Source organism: Paramisgurnus dabryanus, chromosome 17 (genome assembly GCF_030506205.2).
Source record: "Paramisgurnus dabryanus chromosome 17, PD_genome_1.1, whole genome shotgun sequence".
In the NCBI taxonomy this organism is placed as follows: Eukaryota; Metazoa; Chordata; class Actinopteri; order Cypriniformes; family Cobitidae; genus Paramisgurnus; species Paramisgurnus dabryanus.
The window spans coordinates 23,942,237-23,961,720 of NC_133353.1; the positions used below are offsets into that span (position 1 = coordinate 23,942,237).

Consider the following 19,484-nt stretch of genomic DNA (forward strand, 5'->3'; position numbering starts at 1 on the left):
TAGGTGATGGTATCATTTACTGTGTATAATATTTTTTCATGTTCGTGGTCTAATTCTTTACTAAGGTGCCAAGATAGCCAGTCGGGCCGGTCATTCCCAGAGAATCTTCGTGGCTGAGTTCAGGCCTGATTCGGATACTCAGTTTGTGTCAGTTGGGATAAAACACGTGCGGTTTTGGACGCTGGCTGGCAGAGCTCTGCTTAGTAAGAAAGGAGTGCTAAGCTCTATCGAGGACGCCCGCATGCAAACCATGCTGTCAGTAGCATTTGGAGCTGTAAGTAAGCCTCTGTTTCTAATTGAATCTAATTTGAATGCCATTGTTAAGAGTTGACCCAAAATCGCAAATTTCTGTCATTAACTCACTCTTTTGTTGTTCCAAACCATTATTTTGTTTTACAGTTTCCTATAATATTACGCACCCGACCGACATTTTCAACTAACTCGGACCGCAAAAAAAAATAATATTGTACCCGACCTGCTTCCTGAGTCCTGACCCGCATTTTTTAAGAGTAGTCATTGTTTGAAATAGTTTATTGGCATCTTTATTTCAAACGACCTGACCCATCATTAAAAATATTTTTTGATGACTCGTAACCGAGGTAACCACGGGTGACTGCAGACACCCGCTCATTTTGGATCAACCCACACATCACTGATTCTGGAGACTCTAACATACAGGAATGTCAATTAGGGATGTCAAGTTAAAATATGAAATGTGCGCTACAGCATATACACTCACCTAAAGGATTATTAGGAACACCAGACTAATACTGTGTTTGACCCCCTTTCACCTTCAGAACTGCCTTAATTCTACGTGGCATTGATTCAACAAGGTGCTGAAAGCATTCTTTAGAAATGTTGGCCCATATTGATAGGATAGCATTGTGCAGTTGATGGAGATTTGTTGGATGCAGATCCAGGGCACTAAGCTCCCGTTCCACCACATCCCAAGGGGGGGGGGGGCATTTTAGTACAGTGAACTCATTGTCATGTTCAAGAAACCAATTTGAAATTATTCAAGCTTTGTGACATGGTGCATTATCCTGCTGGAAGTAGCTATCAGAGGATGGGTACATGGTGGTCATAAAGGGATGGACATGGTCAGAAACAATGCTCAGGTAGGCCGTGGCATTTAAACAATGCCCAATTAGCACTAATGGGCCTAAAGTGTGCCAAGAAAACATCCCCAACACCATTACACCATTGCATTAATGAGAAATCGAACGGGTGTTCCTAATAATCCTTTAGGTGAGTGTACGATAGCTTTGAGTGAGGAACAAACCAAAAACACAATTTTCTAAAAATCTTGCCTTACACCAAAAATTTCATATCTCAAATACTTTACATACATTAAAGTAGGCATGTTGCGTTAGATTAGACGTCAATGAAGAGCGGTCGCGTTGCAAAACAAGAACCAAAGATGGATCAAACCTTCTGTGGCTCAACGTGTCATATTTATATGTAAAGGACTATAAACAAAATCTGAGCGACACAAAATAACTTCTTTTGTGCTCCATGTAAGACATAAAATATTATGTTTAAAACAACATAAGGGTGAGTAAACAATGACAGATATATTTTTGGGTAAATAGTTTTTTGTGGAAATGTCTGTGAGTAGGTATTTATGTATACATGCAAGCATGTGTGTGCATTTGTGCATTTGTTTGTGTGCTGATGCGTCAGCTAATATCTTTACTTATTCAAGACATTGTCTGGTTGTATTCAATAACTTTAAAAATCCACACATTTACACATAGAAGATCTTTTAAGGAGCTCCATTAAATGTTTAGTACAAAAGTATTAATAAAAGAATATAAAAATGCTGTGCTTTGCTATGTTTGTGCTGTTGTTTTTCTTAGAGGTCACTAGATTAGTCCAGGTTTGTTTTCTTTTCAGAATAACTTGACATTTACAGGTACCATTAGTGGAGATGTGTGTGTATGGAAGGAACACATTCTAGTGAGAATCGTGGCCAAGGCTCACACTGGACCTGTGTTTACCATGTACACCACATTACGTGACGGGCTCATTGTCACAGGAGGCAAGGAACGACCGTGAGTGATCTGATCATAATAAACTATTTTTTTCTGTGTTAATATATTTCCTATCGAAGTAGAAATGTTGGTCGGGATATTTTTACTTGCCAAACTTACTGGTTGCTACTGCTAGTCAGTAGTAGGTGGTATTTACTTTACAGTTTGTGGTCAGGGGTGTTCTCACTCTCAACTTGTTTGAATAAGAAATACAATTTAACGTTACAGGTCCAAGCCTCCACTCGCTTCATATGAGACTATTTATTTATATCACACATTTAAGCTATATATTTATAAGCTTTACACACTACATTCTCCAAGTGCACAGTGGCTAAAAATTGGACAAAACAATTATTAAAATAAGCTAAAACAAGTAAAAAGCAAGATTTTTCTTATTTTTTGGCCATTGTAGTAGCAAATATACATCTGTCTAGTGATTCCAAGTTCTATTTAATTTTGTGTGGAAAAAATGGAGTGAGTGCGGGGCCTTTAAATATTGTTGTGGGCAACTAGGGGGCCTTGAAGTGAAAAAGGTTGGGAACCACTGGTGTATTGAATGAAAGGGTTTGTGTGTTCTGCCCTCTGCAGGTCTAAGGAGGGTGGTGCACTGAAACTCTGGGATCAGGAACTGAAGCGCTGCAGAGCTTTCAGACTGGAGACAGGCCAGATCATAGACTGTGTGCGCTCTGTGTGCCGTGGCAAGGTACAGCACATACACAACATCATTATAATGTGCAACACACTTACTTAACAGACAATCAGCCTGCCACTTGTTATGTTATACATTAGCGATGTGAAAATATTTGCCTATAGGTTTGTAATTGGGGTCCCCAGTGTTTCTATCAACCTAGGAAATGTGAAAAAGAACAACCCACAAACTTAGTTTTTTGTAAACCATTCTCTGCAAGCATGTAAAAAAATGGGTAACTGAAATTTGGCTCCCCTTGTGATGTCACAAGGGGTTAATACCGCCCCTTAATCTGCACTATCCAACCACGACAATGCCAGTTAGTGCAGAGATCAGCTCATTTGCATTTTAAAGGACACACCCAAAAAACCCACATTTTTGCTCATGCTTATAAAGTGGCAATTTCAGCATAATATAATAAATTATCTACATGGTATTTTGAGCTAAAACTTTACATACGTACTCTGGGAAACAAACGATTTATTTGACATCTTAAAAAAAAGTATTGTGAAATGTCCCCTATAAGCAATTGTGTGTGTCAAATTTTTAATAAGATCCATATTAGCTATACTAACTGTGCAAAAACTATGCAGCTCAATAATGTCTGCTGTTATATATTTTGTATCATATCATCATATTCTCGTGTAACATCACTATTCAGGGAAAGATTCTTGTGGGCACTCGAAACGCGGAGATCATTGAAGTTGGTGAGAAGAATGCAGCGTGTAACATTCTGGTGAACGGCCACATGGATGGTCCTATCTGGGGTTTGGGAGCTCACCCCACCAGAGACGTCTTCCTATCCGCTGCGGAGGATGGCACTGTTCGCCTTTGGGACATTTCAGAGAGGGTAAATGTAGCAAATTATGATGTCTTTGCAGGGGGAGCTGTTCTTCTGCAATAAAATCCTTTAATACGTTCTCTTGTATGGAAACACAGAAGATGGTGAATAAGGTGAGCCTCGGCCATCCTGCGCGCACGGTGAGCTACAGCCCAGAGGGCGACATGGTGGCCATCGGCATGAAGAATGGAGAATTCATTATCCTCCTTGTCACCTCACTCAAAATATGGGGGAAGAAAAGAGATCGGCGCTCTGCCATTCAAGATATCAGGTGAAACCGATGCTCTTTATTTCACTTAATATTATTTTATTATTTCAAGCCGACAACATACACCATTATTGGGGGGGGGGGGGGGTAACATTTTAACAAGATGTAATATAAGTCTCAGGTGTGCCTAGAATGTGTCTGTGAAGTTTCAGCTCAAAATCATGATCACAGATCATTCATTATAGCCAAAATGCCCCTGTTTGGGCGGGGGCACGAAAAGGGCTGTTTTTATTTGTGTACCTTTAAATGCAAATGAGCTACAGCTTTTGTTTATAAATAGATCTGATTCAGATAAATACATTCTGGTACAAAAGTACCTTTAGATGCATTAGGGCTACAATGTGCTAAGATACACATTTAGAAAAGTTTTTTGGTAAAATAAACCTGTCAGTCAGTGGCTGTGGGTAGGGCTTTGTTAGTGTGACATCACATTAACATTAAAAGAGTCAATATAGCATGTCTAATGAGACTGCTCTGGTTTGATAGAGATTAAAAAGGGAGTTGTGGATGGATTTTTTTCATTGTAGGGTGGTTGTGTTCACACACTGCCAGCACCCATTCATTTCCAAACACCTTGCAAAGTGAATTTTGCATAATATGGGCCCTTTAAGCCTCAGACATGAAGCCCATGGACCACCTGCAGTCTGTTCACAGACCTTCTGATACATATTTCACACCCAAATGGCAAAAGTTTAGTTAAAATTAGCAAGCTCTGTTGTAATTGACTGGATTTACGTAATTCAGAGGATTCAGGTTGCAAGTTTTTTATCATTTAAATGGAAAATAAAGTCAATGTAGCAAACGTTGGTGCAAGGTTTCTGCTGTCAAATATTTGCAAAATATAAAGAATTATGTTTGAAGTTTTATATCAAATTTCAGATTAAGCTATCCATTATCATCAAATGAAAAGCGTGAACTGTAATTGCTCATTTTAAATGTTGATCTGATGGTCTCTTCCTGTCTAAATATGCAGTTCTTGGCCTGATGAAAATGCAGAATGATCAAAACCCATTTAACATAAATATTAGTACGATATTAACGTGGTGCATGCAACAGCTCAAGTTTTCTTTTTTTCAGGTTCAGTCCAGATGCCCGATACCTGGCTGTGGGTTCTAGTGAGAATGCTGTCGATTTTTATGACCTGACATTAGGACCACAGCTGAACCGCATCAACTGCTGCCGAGACATCCCTAGCTTTGTCATGCAAATGGATTTTTCTGCTGACAGCTGCTATGTGCAGGTATAGTGTTTAAAAAAATTGAGATAAACTTCTGCTTATTTCAATTTCTAGACAAACTCATTCACTCTGTATGCATTTTTCTCTGCAGTTGTCCACTGGTGCTTATAAACGTGTCGTCTATGAGGTGCCTTCTGGAAAACAGGTCACTGAGCAAGCCATGATAGACAGAATTACTTGGGCCACATGGACGAGGTACTGTAACTGACTTTTGCATTACCTATGCTCTCAATTATTATTATCAAGAGCAAATATATATATTTGATGCATGACATCAGTCTTTTGAAGCCACAATATGTAGGATTTCACCACTAGAGGTCGCTATTTCACAATAATGCAATAACAAAGGCGAAACATAATGATATTATGAAGGAGAGTGGAACAATGGGAGATGTTGGTTTCACCATTCAGAGACGAATGGAATTCGCTAATCATCTTCATGGCTAAGATAATGAATTAAAGTTTATTTTACATGTACGTTTAATCACATTATTTTATGCCATCATATTGAATTAGCTGCAAGGCACAACAGCTGCGTGTAAGATGCTGTATAACCGCCACTTTGTCCACTCGTGTTGCCTCAGTTTCTGCAACCGGAAACTGAGGATAGTGTAGATATTAAAGGGACAATCCACTTTTTTATATATGCTCATTTTCCAGCTCTCCTAGAGTTAAACATTAGATTTTTACAGTTTTGGAATCCATTCACCCATAGTCTACGACCTTCAAGTCCAAAAAAAGTGCGTACATCCTTCACAAATTAAATCCAAACGGCTCCAGGATGATAAACAAAGGTCTTCTGAGGGTAATCCGTGCGGTGTTGTTGTAGAAATATCCATATTTAAAACTTTATTAACGTAAATAAATACCTTCCGGTAGCGCCGCCATCTTAGACTCCTCTGTACATACTTTTCTTAGTGACGTATGACAAATTCGGAGGGCGGGGGCACAGACCAGCAGTAGAGTAGCCTCCGTAGGCTGCGTAAGCTCTCATCCTGAATGCGGACGCGACTAAGATGGCGGCGCTACCGGAAGGTATTTATTTTCATTAATAAAGTTTTAAATATGGATATTTCTACAACAACACCGCGCGGATTACCCTCAGAAGACCTTTGTTTGTCATCCTGGGGCCGTTTGGATTTAATTTGTGAAGGATGGACACACTTTTTTGGACTTGAAGGTCGTGGACTATGGGTGGACCCCGTAACATTACATTTAATCAACTGAAAGATCCAAAACATTTTATAAAATATCCGAAAATGTGTTTGTCTGAAAAACGATGGACATATGCAACCCGGACAGATTGAGGGTAAGTAAATCATGGGTTTAATATCATTTTTGGCCGAACTATCCCTTTAAATAGGAAAAACTCTTTGGTTATTTTTAGCACTATGCTAATGGTCTAATCAAATTCAATGGATTATGCTAAAACTATGCTAAAAGTGGTTACGCCAGGCGTGGAGATCAACTGAATGGATTTCAAAACGGTACAAATCAAATGTTTAACTCTGGGGAGCTGGAAAATGAGCATATTTTCAAAAAAAGTGGAGTGTCCCTTTAAGTTACTACAATGGCGAAAATTATAAGGGAGACAAGGGATGAGACATTATTTAAAATAGGAATTTCTCTAATATATATAATGAAAGTAGCCTACACAACTCTATGAAATATCAGACTGTGATATTTTATTACAAAAATCGTACATTTTGTGGCTTTAAGAATCTAATTATTTCTTTTGACATAACAACATATATTGCTCATTTTTAGTATGTTGTGTACATGTAATCTGATCTAAACTGTCTCTGTAGTGTCCTAGGGGACGAGGTGGTGGGCATCTGGTCTAGGAACACAGATAAAGCAGATGTAACCTGTGCTTGTGTCTCTCACTCCGGCATTAACATTGTCACAGGCGATGACTTTGGAATGGTAAAGCTGTTCGACTTTCCCTGTCCAGAGAAATTTGTAAGTTCACTACCTTATTCTTGAATCATTTGAAAATACACTTAATATGTGCAAATGTAATCTAGTTTATTTATTTTTTAGTGATAACTTGTTAAATGGTCATTGCGTCATTATGAAATTTTAAACCCCCATGACTTCAAAATGTCAGTAGCCACCTAGCCTATGTAGACTTGGGCTGTGCGTTCTGAAAATGAAAAAAAAATACGCAAAAAAACGTTTTATATCTTCCACAATGTTTATTTTGAAGATTAAGCCAAATCATTCACTAATATAAGAAGATGAATGTCAGATTAAGGGTGGGTTGCACCAACAAGGATTAAATTAAGCAGAGTTTAGAGCTAATCTAGGGTTTGTTGATCTCAGTTTAATTTTAATTCGAGTTGTGTTGCCCCACTTAAATTTAAACACAGATTAACAAATCTTAGATTAAAACTTTAAACTGTATTAAACCCATCATCTGCGATTTATTTTGTCCGCCATGTTGAATTTTTCGGTGTAATTAAACAGCAACAATGTTGACATTGTCATTCAAAAAGGAAATAAACAGTTTATGCAAGCAAATGTAATTTGATTTTTGTATTATAAATCACCTACATACACCGGTAGGCTAATCTAAAGGTCTGATTCAAATAAAAACATTTGACAATCTTTTAAAACAATTGTATTGATTAACATATCAGGAAATATTGTGACAGGAAATATCGCAAAGCTCAGATATTGTGATATAATGAACAAGATGTGTCGACGCATTTGTCATTAAGCGCCACCGTGTGTCCGTTCATTCACTGTCTTTCTTCTGACTGGAGCGCGCGTGACAGAAGAGAAGCACATATGAGCATCGGTAACTTTTTGAGCCGCCAAACTCACTTTGTTGAGACGTTATAATAAACGCATCTTTGAATAGCGCCACCACGCTCACGATATGTGTTTCTAATCATTTAGCCAGACATTTAATTATAAAAAAACATATTTAAACCTCCTCATATGCAAGTTTAAAGTTAATCCCTCACTTAGATTTAAAACCGAGTTTAAAGTAATGGAGCAACAGGATTAAAGATAATCTAGATTTACTGTAAGATTTAAACCTGGATCAAAATGACAGTTTAAATTTAAACCTGTTTATTTTTAAACAGGTTTAAACTTTGGTGCAACAGAATTATTAAATAAGCTTTTATTTAAACCAGATTTTGGCCTAATCCTTGTTGGTGCAACCCACCCTATGGGGCAGTTTCCCAGACAGGTTTTAAATTAAGCCAGGACTAGGCCTTAGTTATATTAGAACATGCTTTAAGTAGTTTTTACAAACAGAACTTACAAAAAACATCACTGGTGTGCAACTTGAGACAAAACAATGGCACTGATATATGTTAAGATACACCAAGATGTTTCTACATTAAGGCAGCTCAAACTTGCATTTTAATCTGGGACTAGAGTCCTGTCTGGGAAACTTCCCCAGTGTGCTTTTGTGGTTTTAAACCTGACAGTCAGTAAACAGATACCAAAGACTAATTTTCACTGTTTCGGCATAATATATTTATGGAATAATAAGGAAAATGTGACATGTGACAACACCTCACAACAGACAATAAAAAATTAAATGTGACTCGATTTCCTTCTGTGTTATAACTTCTGTAAAACACATTACTAATACTGCAAAATCTGCGCATTTTCACAGCCAAAGTTCAACCTTTTAATGGATGTTTATATTTTTTAAACATTATATATACCTATATAAAGCAAAGGATGGCTGAGCAAATCTGTCTACTATTATATGTCATATATTTTTAAAACCTCTCCCTTACTCAGCCTATCTCTGTTTTTTCAATGATAAATGTATAAAAGTCTCACTAGAAATTGTGTCCTCAGGCCAAGCACAAACGTTTTCTGGGTCACTCTGCCCACCTGACCAACATCCGCTTCATAAATGGGGATCGCTTTGTCGTCAGTGCCGGAGGTGATGATAGAAGGTTGGTTCTGTTAGACATTGCTGTGTTATTTTTTTAATAATATTTCTCTTGGTTCACAAACTTAAAACTCTTCCCTTTTTAAAAATCAGCATGCCTTGACAGTTTCAGTACTGCCAATGTTTTGTTCCCCTGTGGTGAGATTAATCAGTTTTGAGGTTTAACCAAAGTCCCTTTAGGGAAGACGTGCCACTAGGTGACCATTTTTTCCTCCGGGCAGTGATTTTCTTTATTCTGCTTGAATGGGGAAAGACAGATATCTCTAAATTTGCGTGCTAAAATTAAACAGAAGTTTTTGGACCAACAATAGGCTATTGTTGGTCCAAGGCACACCTGGATTAATCAGTGCCTGACCTCAGTAGTCACAAACAAACTGATTAATCCAGGTGTGCCTGACCTCAGTAGTCACAACAACATAATCAGACACACCTGAATTAATCAGTTTGTCCAATAATGGCATACAGGAAACAAGGAGGTGGCTGAAGTTCAGGAAGTAGTGCAGCTGGGCATAAAACCTATTAAACCTGACAACTGTACCATAACTTTTGTTCCTAATGCCGCGTACACACCAAATGCGAAGCATCGCGTTCCTCGCTCTAATTAGGTTTAACTTTGGCTGTGTCTCAATCATCTCCCTTGTTCAGTAGGCAGGGCACTGATCAGGGAGTTGGCATGGCAAAATCCTTCCAGTGCACTAGAACAATTCCCACAATGCAACGCAAAAACGCAAATATTGCGAACTCAATAAAGTTCATGAAATGCGTTAGTTTTAGTTTTTATATAAACACACATTGCTGGACATGTAGGGACCACAATCTGCTTAACTCTTTCACCGCCAGCGTTTTTAAAAAAAGTTGCCAGCCAGCGCCAGCATTTTTCATGATTTTCACCAAAGTTTAATGCCTTCCAGAAAATGTTCTTCTTTAAATATATAAACATACAATATACCAAATGAAAGAACAGACCCTCTGCTTTCAAACAAAAAAAAACCGTTTCATCCTACCTTTAGTGGTTCTTTTGCAATCAGCTTTTGAATATGGGTAGGTTTTTGCAAAAACACCATATTTTGAGCAAAAAGCAGAGATAATTCCATTTTTATGACGGACTTTTCATAGAGATCCCATTCAGAGCGATCTTTAAAACAGACACGGACATGCAGCAGCTTGCCATAGGGCAATACTTCCGGTTTTAAAAAGTTGCGGATAATAGCGGTATTGCGGAAAGACGGAAAATCTCGTCATTGGCGGGGAAGCGTTTTCTCTTAATTGACGAGATATCTCGTCAATGGCGGGGAAAGAGTTAATATATAAATGTAATATTCCTCAAAATGTATGCATGGATATGTAATGTGTCATTCACACCAGTCGCGGAAGAGGCGGCAATGCAAGTGATTAACATGTTAAGTCAATGCAAAGACGCATCCTGTGGTGTGGTACGCGCGAATGGTCTGGTGCGAATGACGCTGAACGCACGGAAGGCGTGGTGCGGAGCATGCGGAAGGTGCAGTGCGGATGGTGCGTTCCGCGCAAATTGAGCGTTGCCGCAGGAAACACGCAAGTTGAAAAATTATGAACTTTGGAGGATATTCGCGACGCGGTAACCAATAAGGAGCTTGCTCTATAGCAGTATTCACGTGATTACATTTTTTTTATGAAATTTTATTTATATAGCGCTTTTCACAATTGATAATTGTTTCAAAGCAGATTTACATTAAAAGAAGCAGGAGAAAACACAGAAAAATCGACAAACAATATAAGTAGCAAAATACTGTGGCTATGAATAAACTTTACAAGCGAGCGTATTAATAATGTATCGTATACAAGAGAGTGCTAAGTTAAGCCAATGTCAGCTGACTCCCCGGGGTTGAAAAAACCCGCTGATGTTAACGGATAAGGAGATTGTTAAAGAAAAAAGTCTTAAGTTTAGATTTAAAGTGATCGACTGTGTCTGATTCACAGACATCAGTTGGCAAATCATTCCAGAGCTTAGGGGCTAAGTAGGAAAAGGATCTTTCACCTTTAGACACTTCTGATGTTCTAGGGATAGTTAAGAGACCAGAATTTTGTGACCTGCCAGTCGCAGAAGCTCCTCCCATGACGCAAATTTCCGTGAGAATGTCTTGAATGACTAGAATTTCATAATTCGCGTTTGGTGTGTACGCCCCATAAGCCAAATTGCACTTAAAATGATGTTTTATTAACAAAGTTCGAGAGGAGCACATTTTAATAATCTGCAAAACTATCTCGTAATTACGGCCAGCTGTCAACAATCAGCAATCAGGTGTCCACCTGATCGGCATGAGTGGAAACCTATATAAACAGGCAGCTAACTCTCACATGTTTTTATAAAACATCCTCGTTATTAATGTTTTTAATATATTTATACTTTCTCCTTGTCTTTTTCGTCAATCAGCTTGTTTGTGTGGCGATGTGTCCATGCTCCTCACTGAGGGAACACCTTTTCCTTCCATTCCCTTAAGCCTCAAATCCACAATGAGCCCAGATGACTGCATGAATGAACAGAATCATGGAGTTATTCTGCTCTTTTACCAGGTGCATGGATCTTAATGAGCTGCTGGCCTTGTTACACATACATGAACTGAACCGTTACTGAATGACCGTTGGGCACACAATGACCAATGTAAAAGATCTTGTCAGATATGTATGTGTTAACCACACACCTTTAAAGAAGAACGTCTTATATTTTGAAGTTTGTTTGTTTCATTGTTTCAAAGATTTTCTTCCAAACGATAAAGCTCTTGTAGCAAGCTAAGTACGATCAGCCTTAAACTACCTGTGGAGTGTTTTTTTTTTAGTTGTGATTGTTATTTTTGTGATGGGGTTATTTTGGAAACTTTTGATTTTATTTAATAATAGTTTCTTTGGTGGTGAACATTCATAGATCTCCTGTGGCCTTCTCCCTGAATGTAACACTGGTGTTATATTCTAGGATGTCAGCATGCCAAAGCATTCTATGCACTGTATACTTGACCTGCTCACTGTGGTAGTTCAGTGGTCTTTAAATGTTGATCTTGAACGTGGTATTCAATCATTAAACCTCAGTCTCCCTTAAACAGTAGGTAATACTCCTAACCTTATATGTAGCAACTTTAGCTTGTTTAGTAACTTGAGATATGTCCGTATGTGTGTTTGTTTGAATAGGTAAAAACTGTATGCTTTGTCTTTAATGTCTGAGATAACAGAGTATAGGAAAAAAAAGAGTAATACAGTAATTCCCTCAGAAAATGAATGATGATGTTGTTTCATTGCTGTCTTATCTTCAATCACTGTTGCTGCTGAAGCCTTTATAACATCACATTTCATTCTGACTATGAATTAAAGTTGAATAATTCGTTTTTTTAATCAGATTTGATTTTGTTTAACTGGACTGTCTTGCATCAGAATTAACTGAGGATATGAAATGCAATATTTTCTCTCCTTCAGTGTAACATTCTGTTTGAAATATGTGCTCAACGCATGTTGTTTTCCAATGTAAATATCATTTGTAAAGACATTTTTGTATATTTTTTGTGAAATGTTTCTTAAAGTCAACTTTAATAAAAAAAGATGTATATATATATATCACAAGTTCATGTAAGGAGGTGATGTTATTAGATATATTATTGTATATTTCTACACTATTTCACTATTTCATACACTCATAAAACACAAATTTTCTGCAGTTATTGAATTTAATACACCACAGCTTTTATATTATACACTTTATACAAGGAGATACTTTAGCAGACTTGTGAGTTTGCAGTTTAAATGAAATGAAGTGAGATCTCAAGGGGTGATTTCTTGGACAGGGATTACCTTAAACCAGGACTAGGCCTTAGGTTAATTAGAAAATATAACTAGTTTTAACAAACATGACTTACTTAAAACATTACAGGCAGGGCTCCAGACTAACTTTTTTCACTAGGAGCACAGTGGCCCCCAACTGAAAATTTTAGGGGCGCAACCAGAAAATTTAGGGGCACACACTGTAAATCAACATGCTAACCAAATATTCACATTTCTACTAAGTAATACACTGTATTACTAATAAATACTTTGATGATAGATGCAGAAAGTACAATGTGCTGTTTTAAATTCATTGTCACATCACAAAAAAAGGTCAAATTTACTGCTCGCACATGTGCGACTGGATGTAAAAAATCAGTGGCACACTCTCAAATTTTGGTGGCAAAATGTCACCATTTGGTGGAAGTCTGGAGCCCTGACTGGCATGCACTGATGTATTTTATGATATGTCAGTGCAAGTAGTTTTAAGTTTAGACAGCTCTTACATTTATTTTAGTCTAGGACTAGTCTAATCCCTGTCCAGGAAACCACCCACAAGAGTTCCCTTTAAAGTTATAGTTCACCCAAAAATCACATTTCTGTCATCGTTTACTCACCCTCATGTCGATCTAAACCTGTACAAGTTTCTTTATTCTGTTGAACACAAGATATTTTGATGGTGGTAAGCATAAAGTTGATGGTAACCATTAACTTCCATAGTATTTGTACTTTTTACTATGAATTCCAATGGGCACCATTCACTATGTGGTTACCTTATCAAAAACAATTTTGTTGGATTAATGGATGACAATGCTTTTCTCAAATTTAAATAAACTTCTTAAAAAGCTAGCAAAGACTGTAACAGACCAGTCTTTTATTACAAAATTATTGTATTAAGTGTGGCCCAAATTGATTCTTAACATTCTTTCACACTTACCTTTGATCATCTTTAGGCGACGACCTTGTCAGCGATACATACAGTACTATGACTAATCTCTTTAGGATCATGAGATTTAATTTAAAATGATAATAATGTTTGTAATGCATTCAGAAAGATCTTTCATTCAGTTCATTTAATGCAAAATACACATTACTTGATTAAATCTGAGAGGCCTTCTTTTGTGTGAAATATTAAAGTTGTCCTTTTCACCATCATTATGATTAAGAGCTTCCTCAAAACACACATGATACATTAATTTACTGGTATTTTTTGTGTATATCCAAAAGCAACAAAGGTTGCTAAGACAACATGATTCATAACACAAAAACACAATAATAAGCTGAGCAACTACATTTTAGGATAGCAAGATCACATGAAGTTTATTAATAGTCTATTTACATTCTATGTACAATACACAAACAGCTTTGGGCTCCATCGTGTAACACTGTGCGTTTATATAATTCATAACTTATTCATCTTTTCCTTCATCGACTGTGAACAATGCTTCTGACTGAAATGCTTCTCAACTTTATTACATTTAATAATAATCTCGTAGTGACAAAGAAATGTTTAGACCTTGACAGAAAAAGATGAACCACATGAGCAGCCGTGATCAGCTTTAGGGTTCTTTGACACCAGAAAAGAAGAGCGAATGAGCTCCTGACTGAAGTCAATTGTGGATCCTTTCAAAAACTCCAGACTTTCCTCGTCGACTATAACTCCAGTGCCATTCTTTTCAAACAGTCTGATAAGACACCAAAGCAGAAACAGAAGTAAATGCAAGTGAAAATCCATTACTGTATTACTTTACATTAAATTTCTGCAATATGAACACTGGTTTGGTATTGTGTTTTGGGTGGCCACATGAAAAATCCACCCCTAAATCTCTACATGCTGTCATCTATCATATTTCAGTTCATGTCCAGTTGCTTAGAAAAGCAATACACACTTTAACATGTCAGTTTCTAAGATAATGTTGCTGCAGGACACTTCCCAACCTTAAAACACAAAAACTAGGGGTTCTTCTACTCCATAAACTTTAAAGGGATAGTTCATCCAAAAATGAAAATTGTGTTATCTTTTACTCACCGTCAAGTTGTTACAGATCTGTATAAATGTATTTATTCTGCTGAACACAAAGGAAGATTTTATGAGCAATGTTTGTAACCAATCTTGGGCACTATTGACTTGCATAGTATTTGTTTTCCTGCTATGGAAGTCAATGGTGCTCATTTTTTCCGCTTCATAACAAATATCTATCTTTGTGTTTAGCAGAACAAAAAATGTATAGAGGATCAAATGATGACAGAATTTTCATTTTGGGGTGAACTATCCCTTTAAGTATATGCAACAACAAATAGAGATGCTAATTTTATCAAACACCACTAAATACTAATGCACATGAGGAGTTCTTTCTGACATTAATGGTGTCATTACCTATCATCGTTGTTTATGGCTGTGTCCACTGAGAATTTATACTGGAAACCTGAACATCCACCGCCCTCCACTGTTATCCTCAGATACTCTCCTTTACTCATGATTTCTGTAAGCCTCTGCAGGGACATCACAAATCAACACAATCATACAACAAGAGGCTTATTATTTGCATTGTATGAGTTCATTTGTTACTTTATATAAATGCAATCACTGTGAGATGTAGTCAAACCTTGACACAGGATTCAGTGAGATTAATGCCATCACCAGCTGTGCTGGATGTGTTTAGTTGTTCTTTAGAAGAGGACACGCTGCTGTAGCGCACTGTAACGTTAGATGTGGCAGTAGATCGTCTCACTGAATGACCTCTGGCTGAAGATAAACTGAAGAAAAACATCAAGAAATGTCAGACAACTACCATACACAGTGACATTTATCATAGTAAACGTATGGGTACATCACGAGGTCATAACCATATTATATTAATGTTAATATACTGAATAGCATTTGAAATACATATGATAAAAACAATGGCTGGATACTTTGTTTATTAAATGAAGTCGTTTGGTTAATCGTTTAAATCTTTGCATTAGGAAATTACACATTAATTAAATCACATATTTTATCTGACATGTTGAATAATAGTCGACATCAAAAATGTCACTTTTAAGGTAAGTTATTGAAACGCAGTCATATACTGTAGCTTAACACTGCAGCTGCATCATGAAGCTAGCAAGCTAGCTATGCCAACTTATGTCAAAAATACTACGAAGTCATTTATTTAGGCAAAGTAACTGAACGAATCACTGTCATGTCGTTAAGAAAGTTAGCACATACTTGAGAAGGTAAAATGTTGCAGTTTTGGGGGCGCTTGAGAGGAGTCTTCGAACAAGTGACATCTTCTATAACGCAAAATGCGTACTGCGCATGTGCGTTATTGAAGGGCAGATAATATGGGTTGCCAGATTGTGTGAAAGTTGGAGACGTTGTTGTTTGTGTTTTGATTACGCAGAATATGTTGTTTTTTGTGTTAGCTTATAAATGAAAGGAAAATAACTTTTTAAACAAAAACGTATGCTGCTTTTCAGTATAGATCAGCGACTATAAAAACGAATTAGATATATTTGCTGTTTCTGTGTCTGTTGGAAGACACAAGTGTGTACTATATAATATATTTATTTATTTAACACGGAATTAAATCAAAGAGTAAACTGTGCTTATGTTTTTATTAAACACAACCACAATGGTGTAATGTGTTGTTATGTGCACCACTAGGGGGATGTCTTGATTTTAGGATTATTGTAGATGTCGATGTGACTTCTCCAATATGCTGACGGGGCTGGGAACGAGCAACTCGAGTGTTCAGTAATAAATATGTGTGCTTGAGACATATTTATTAAATGCTCTACACAAATATTGTGGTTAATTGCTTGTCTCAACTATTGGGTGGGTTATTTCAATTATCTCCCACAGAAATTACGTCCCTGGAAATATATTTGAAATGAAAACTAAAATTCACTTTATACTTTTATTAATCGCCTATCGGTTAACAATCCTCGACGGGTAGATGAAAACTTGTAATATATTTGGCAACATGATGTTCCCCATGAGTCATTGCCATTGGTTAAGCGTTTAATAGAAAGACACATTCGTCACTGTCCACGCCCACATAGACAGTATTTGATTGGGTGACAGTCACACTTATCTCGTGACACGGAAACAAAGTATAAGAACTGTGGACTCAAAATCGGGGTTTGGTGGGTAAACGTATGTTTATTCTATAAGACGATATTTATCACATTTTAATTACGATCCAGATTGTTTGTTTGTTTACTTACTTAGTTTTAACACAGTTTTCTGGCGGATTGAAACTATTTTTGAGAGGAAGCGTAGTGAAACTAAATTCAGTAGACACCCTGTCATGTGATTTGAGTATTAACTGTTACGTTTGTTTTGTCTGGACTCTGTACGTTAGTAAACGCGTATTTTCTTGACAGCATTTACCTGAACGATGGAATACCGTGTGATCTGCGTTGTTTTGCTCTCTTTCCTCGGATATGCTTCCTCTGAACAAGTGAAATATTTAGATTGTGGTAAGTGCTGTTTATCTTGACGCTTCTTTGAAATGTTTAGCAATTATTTTACTGCAATTTGAGTTTTTCTCCTTTTTAAGTTTTACATTTCCAGTGCATTGTATATCCAGAATAAGAGTCATTTTGTTGGAACGTGTGATCATGCATATAATCTTTACTGCTTTCCATACAGATTGTTTTTTTTTGTTGCCATGTATAATTTGTACCCTCATGTGCTCTCATAGGCTCAGTACAGGGTGCAGTTATTGGGGTTGACATCCAGCCCTGCCCACAACAACCATGCAAGCTTCACAAGGGACAATCCTACACTGTCAATGTAACCTTCAGCAGTAGTAAGTTGATTTTTTTCATTTAGGCATCAGGGCCAATACCTGTACAGCAGAGCAATGTTTTGACAAGCAACAACATCTTTCTTTGAATCTAGATGTTGTGAGTCAGACCAGTAAAGCTATCGTACATGGAGAGATCGCTCGAGTGCCCGTTCCGTTCCCCATCCCGATTGATGATGGTTGCAAGTCTGGAATCCAGTGCCCGATTAAGGAAAAACTCACTTACAGCTATGTCAACCAGTTGCCTGTCAAGAGCGTGTACCCAGAAGTAAGTGCATTAAAACACTGTTTTCACATCCTCTTCAAAGAGCGCATGCTTTCATTCTAAATCTGGTCATGTGCCTGTCACTGGCTTCCTTAAAGTATGTTTTTATTTGTTTATTAGATCAGGTTGGTTGTGAAATGGGAGTTAAGAGACGACTTGAGCAAAGATCTGTTCTGCATCAGGTTCCCTGTTGAGATTGTGAGCTAAAGGCCAACCCTGAAACCAAGAAAAGGACTCTCGAAAAGGGACATTATTAACCTTTGTGTGCCTAAATGATTATCTACAGACATTTTAGATCTAATTTAATTTTATGATTGATTTTTCTAACCATGACAGATGTCATTTTAACGTTTGATATCCATCTATGGACACGTGCCACTTTACAAGCAATTGCCTAATTCCATTTTTTGTTGTGCTAAGATTATAGCAATGATTTACCGGAGTGAGATGCTGACAAATGGCATTTGGTTTATATGAGGAAGATCAGTGTTCGTGATTCAATCAGGCTCATGTGATTGTTTGCTAGCTTCTGCAAGGCTAGACTGTACTGTTTTAATCTTTTCTTAAAGTTCAGATGTTAATTTTACTCATCTAAATCTCCATATTAAATAAAAACTGCATTTTTTTTTAAATTGTTGTCTTTAGTTGCCACAATTGAAAGGCTGTGTTTAATAAGCAACTATGTTCTGACAGAAATAAACTACTTTTTATATGGTACAATGTGATTGTTTTGAATTATTGGACTTAATAATTTGTTTGTATTGCTTGTGTGCAACTTAACTAAAAGTGAATTTCAATTTATTACGGTTAATTAAAGAGATCTGCTATCTGGTTGAAAGTATCAGTTTCTAAAACTACAGGAATGTGTTGAAAGTGTATACCATGATTTAAAATGTTGCCTATGAAAGCAAAGTGACTCTTTTTGGGTGTGCACATTGTTTTTGTAATTCACCTGGTTTATCATATCATGTGCTTTATTTACTTCTTAACAATAACCATATGTCAAGATTTGTCAGTGTTAATGTTAAAAACAAAATTACAAAAATAATTTACAACGTTATTTTCAGAGCTTAACAGTAGTAGCTTTTTTATTTTTAAAGAAAGAAGGAACACTGCTTTTATATGCTGTATAAGCTCTTTCTGCAAAACAAATGGGTAGCACTTTATTTTACCAAACGTGTACTAACCTTGTACATATATGGTAAATAAGTTGTACTTATCGACAAATGTGTGGTACTTACTTTTAGGTATTTACATGGTAATTAATTTGTATCATTACGGTACTTACCAGTGGTACATGCTTGGTAGTTATTATGTAACTCTAGATAAGTACTGGGTAATAACAGATACATACTTATAATGTAGATATTCTGTAACTGACGATAAACATTACTGTACTTACAAATAAATCCACAATATAAGTATTTATCTAAAGGCAAGTTAGGGTAAATGACAGGTATTTATAGCGTACATATTTGAGAACTCATATCAAACACTACTGTACTTACAAATTGTATATACACAATAAGTTTGTACTAGTGAATGTACCCAGTAGTTATTCATATGATAGTCAATGGTTGGGTTTGCCTCACAGTGACATGTATATGATGCTATATCTTAGGTGGTAGGTCCTATGTAATAACTG

At 36.8% G+C, this 19,484-nt stretch overlaps 3 protein-coding genes across 6 annotated transcripts in view; 2 read left to right on the forward strand and 1 right to left on the reverse strand.

Moving 5' to 3' along the window:
• eml5 (EMAP like 5) overlaps positions 1-12,569 on the forward strand; it is a 133,843-nt gene extending 121,274 nt beyond the window's left edge. Inside the window, exons 33-42 of one of the 3 annotated variants that reach the window (XM_065288563.1) lie at positions 66-274; positions 1,897-2,054; positions 2,622-2,736; positions 3,383-3,571; positions 3,661-3,833; positions 4,908-5,070; positions 5,159-5,262; positions 6,876-7,029; positions 8,896-8,996; positions 11,406-12,569. In XM_065288563.1, the coding sequence (XP_065144635.1) occupies positions 66-274; positions 1,897-2,054; positions 2,622-2,736; positions 3,383-3,571; positions 3,661-3,833; positions 4,908-5,070; positions 5,159-5,262; positions 6,876-7,029; positions 8,896-8,996; positions 11,406-11,442 (1,403 nt within the window). In that variant the 3' untranslated portion in view covers positions 11,443-12,569. Of the gene's footprint in view, positions 1-65; positions 275-1,896; positions 2,055-2,621; positions 2,737-3,382; positions 3,572-3,660; positions 3,834-4,907; positions 5,071-5,158; positions 5,263-6,875; positions 7,030-8,895; positions 8,997-11,405 lie in introns of those variants that run through there. The other 2 variants (XR_010544413.1, XM_065288564.1) reach the window with 2 other exon arrangements.
• Positions 12,570-14,082: 1,513 nt separating this feature from the next.
• Positions 14,083-16,090, reverse strand: isca2 (iron-sulfur cluster assembly 2). The gene is made up of 4 exons (XM_065288821.1): positions 15,990-16,090; positions 15,385-15,535; positions 15,156-15,271; positions 14,083-14,463 (listed from the first exon to the last, which is right to left on the reverse strand). Exons 1-4 carry the CDS (start codon positions 16,049-16,051, stop codon positions 14,289-14,291), a joined length of 504 nt encoding a protein of 167 aa, XP_065144893.1. The 5' UTR covers positions 16,052-16,090; the 3' UTR covers positions 14,083-14,288.
• Positions 16,091-16,789: 699 nt separating this feature from the next.
• Positions 16,790-18,564, forward strand: npc2.1 (NPC intracellular cholesterol transporter 2, tandem duplicate 1). Of its 2 annotated transcripts, none has more exons than XM_065288560.1 (5): positions 16,790-16,909; positions 17,150-17,245; positions 17,470-17,577; positions 17,670-17,842; positions 17,960-18,564. In XM_065288560.1, exons 2-5 carry the CDS (start codon positions 17,164-17,166, stop codon positions 18,044-18,046), a joined length of 450 nt encoding a protein of 149 aa, XP_065144632.1. In that variant the 5' UTR covers positions 16,790-16,909; positions 17,150-17,163; the 3' UTR covers positions 18,047-18,564. The 2 variants fall into 2 exon arrangements, with proteins under 2 accessions (XP_065144632.1, XP_065144634.1); XM_065288562.1 differs by having other exon boundaries at positions 16,877-16,919.
• The last annotated feature ends 920 nt before the right edge of the window (positions 18,565-19,484 follow it).

Bases quoted from the DNA above. Each gene is read 5' to 3' on its own strand.
- npc2.1 (XM_065288560.1), top strand. From the start codon at position 17,164: ATGGAATACCGTGTGATCTGCGTTGTTTTGCTCTCTTTCCTCGGATAT. The intron at 17,578-17,669 runs GTAAGTTGATTT...CTTTGAATCTAG, and splicing joins CAATGTAACCTTCAGCAGTA to ATGTTGTGAGTCAGACCAGT. The intron at 17,843-17,959 runs GTAAGTGCATTA...TTTGTTTATTAG, and splicing joins TCAAGAGCGTGTACCCAGAA to ATCAGGTTGGTTGTGAAATG.
- isca2 (XM_065288821.1), bottom strand. From the start codon at position 16,051: ATGTCACTTGTTCGAAGACTCCTCTCAAGCGCCCCCAAAACTGCAACA. The intron at 15,536-15,989 runs GTATGTGCTAAC...GTTTTTCTTCAG, and splicing joins GCAACATTTTACCTTCTCAA to TTTATCTTCAGCCAGAGGTC. The intron at 14,464-15,155 runs GTAATGACACCA...GTGTCTTATCAG, and splicing joins GCCATAAACAACGATGATAG to ACTGTTTGAAAAGAATGGCA.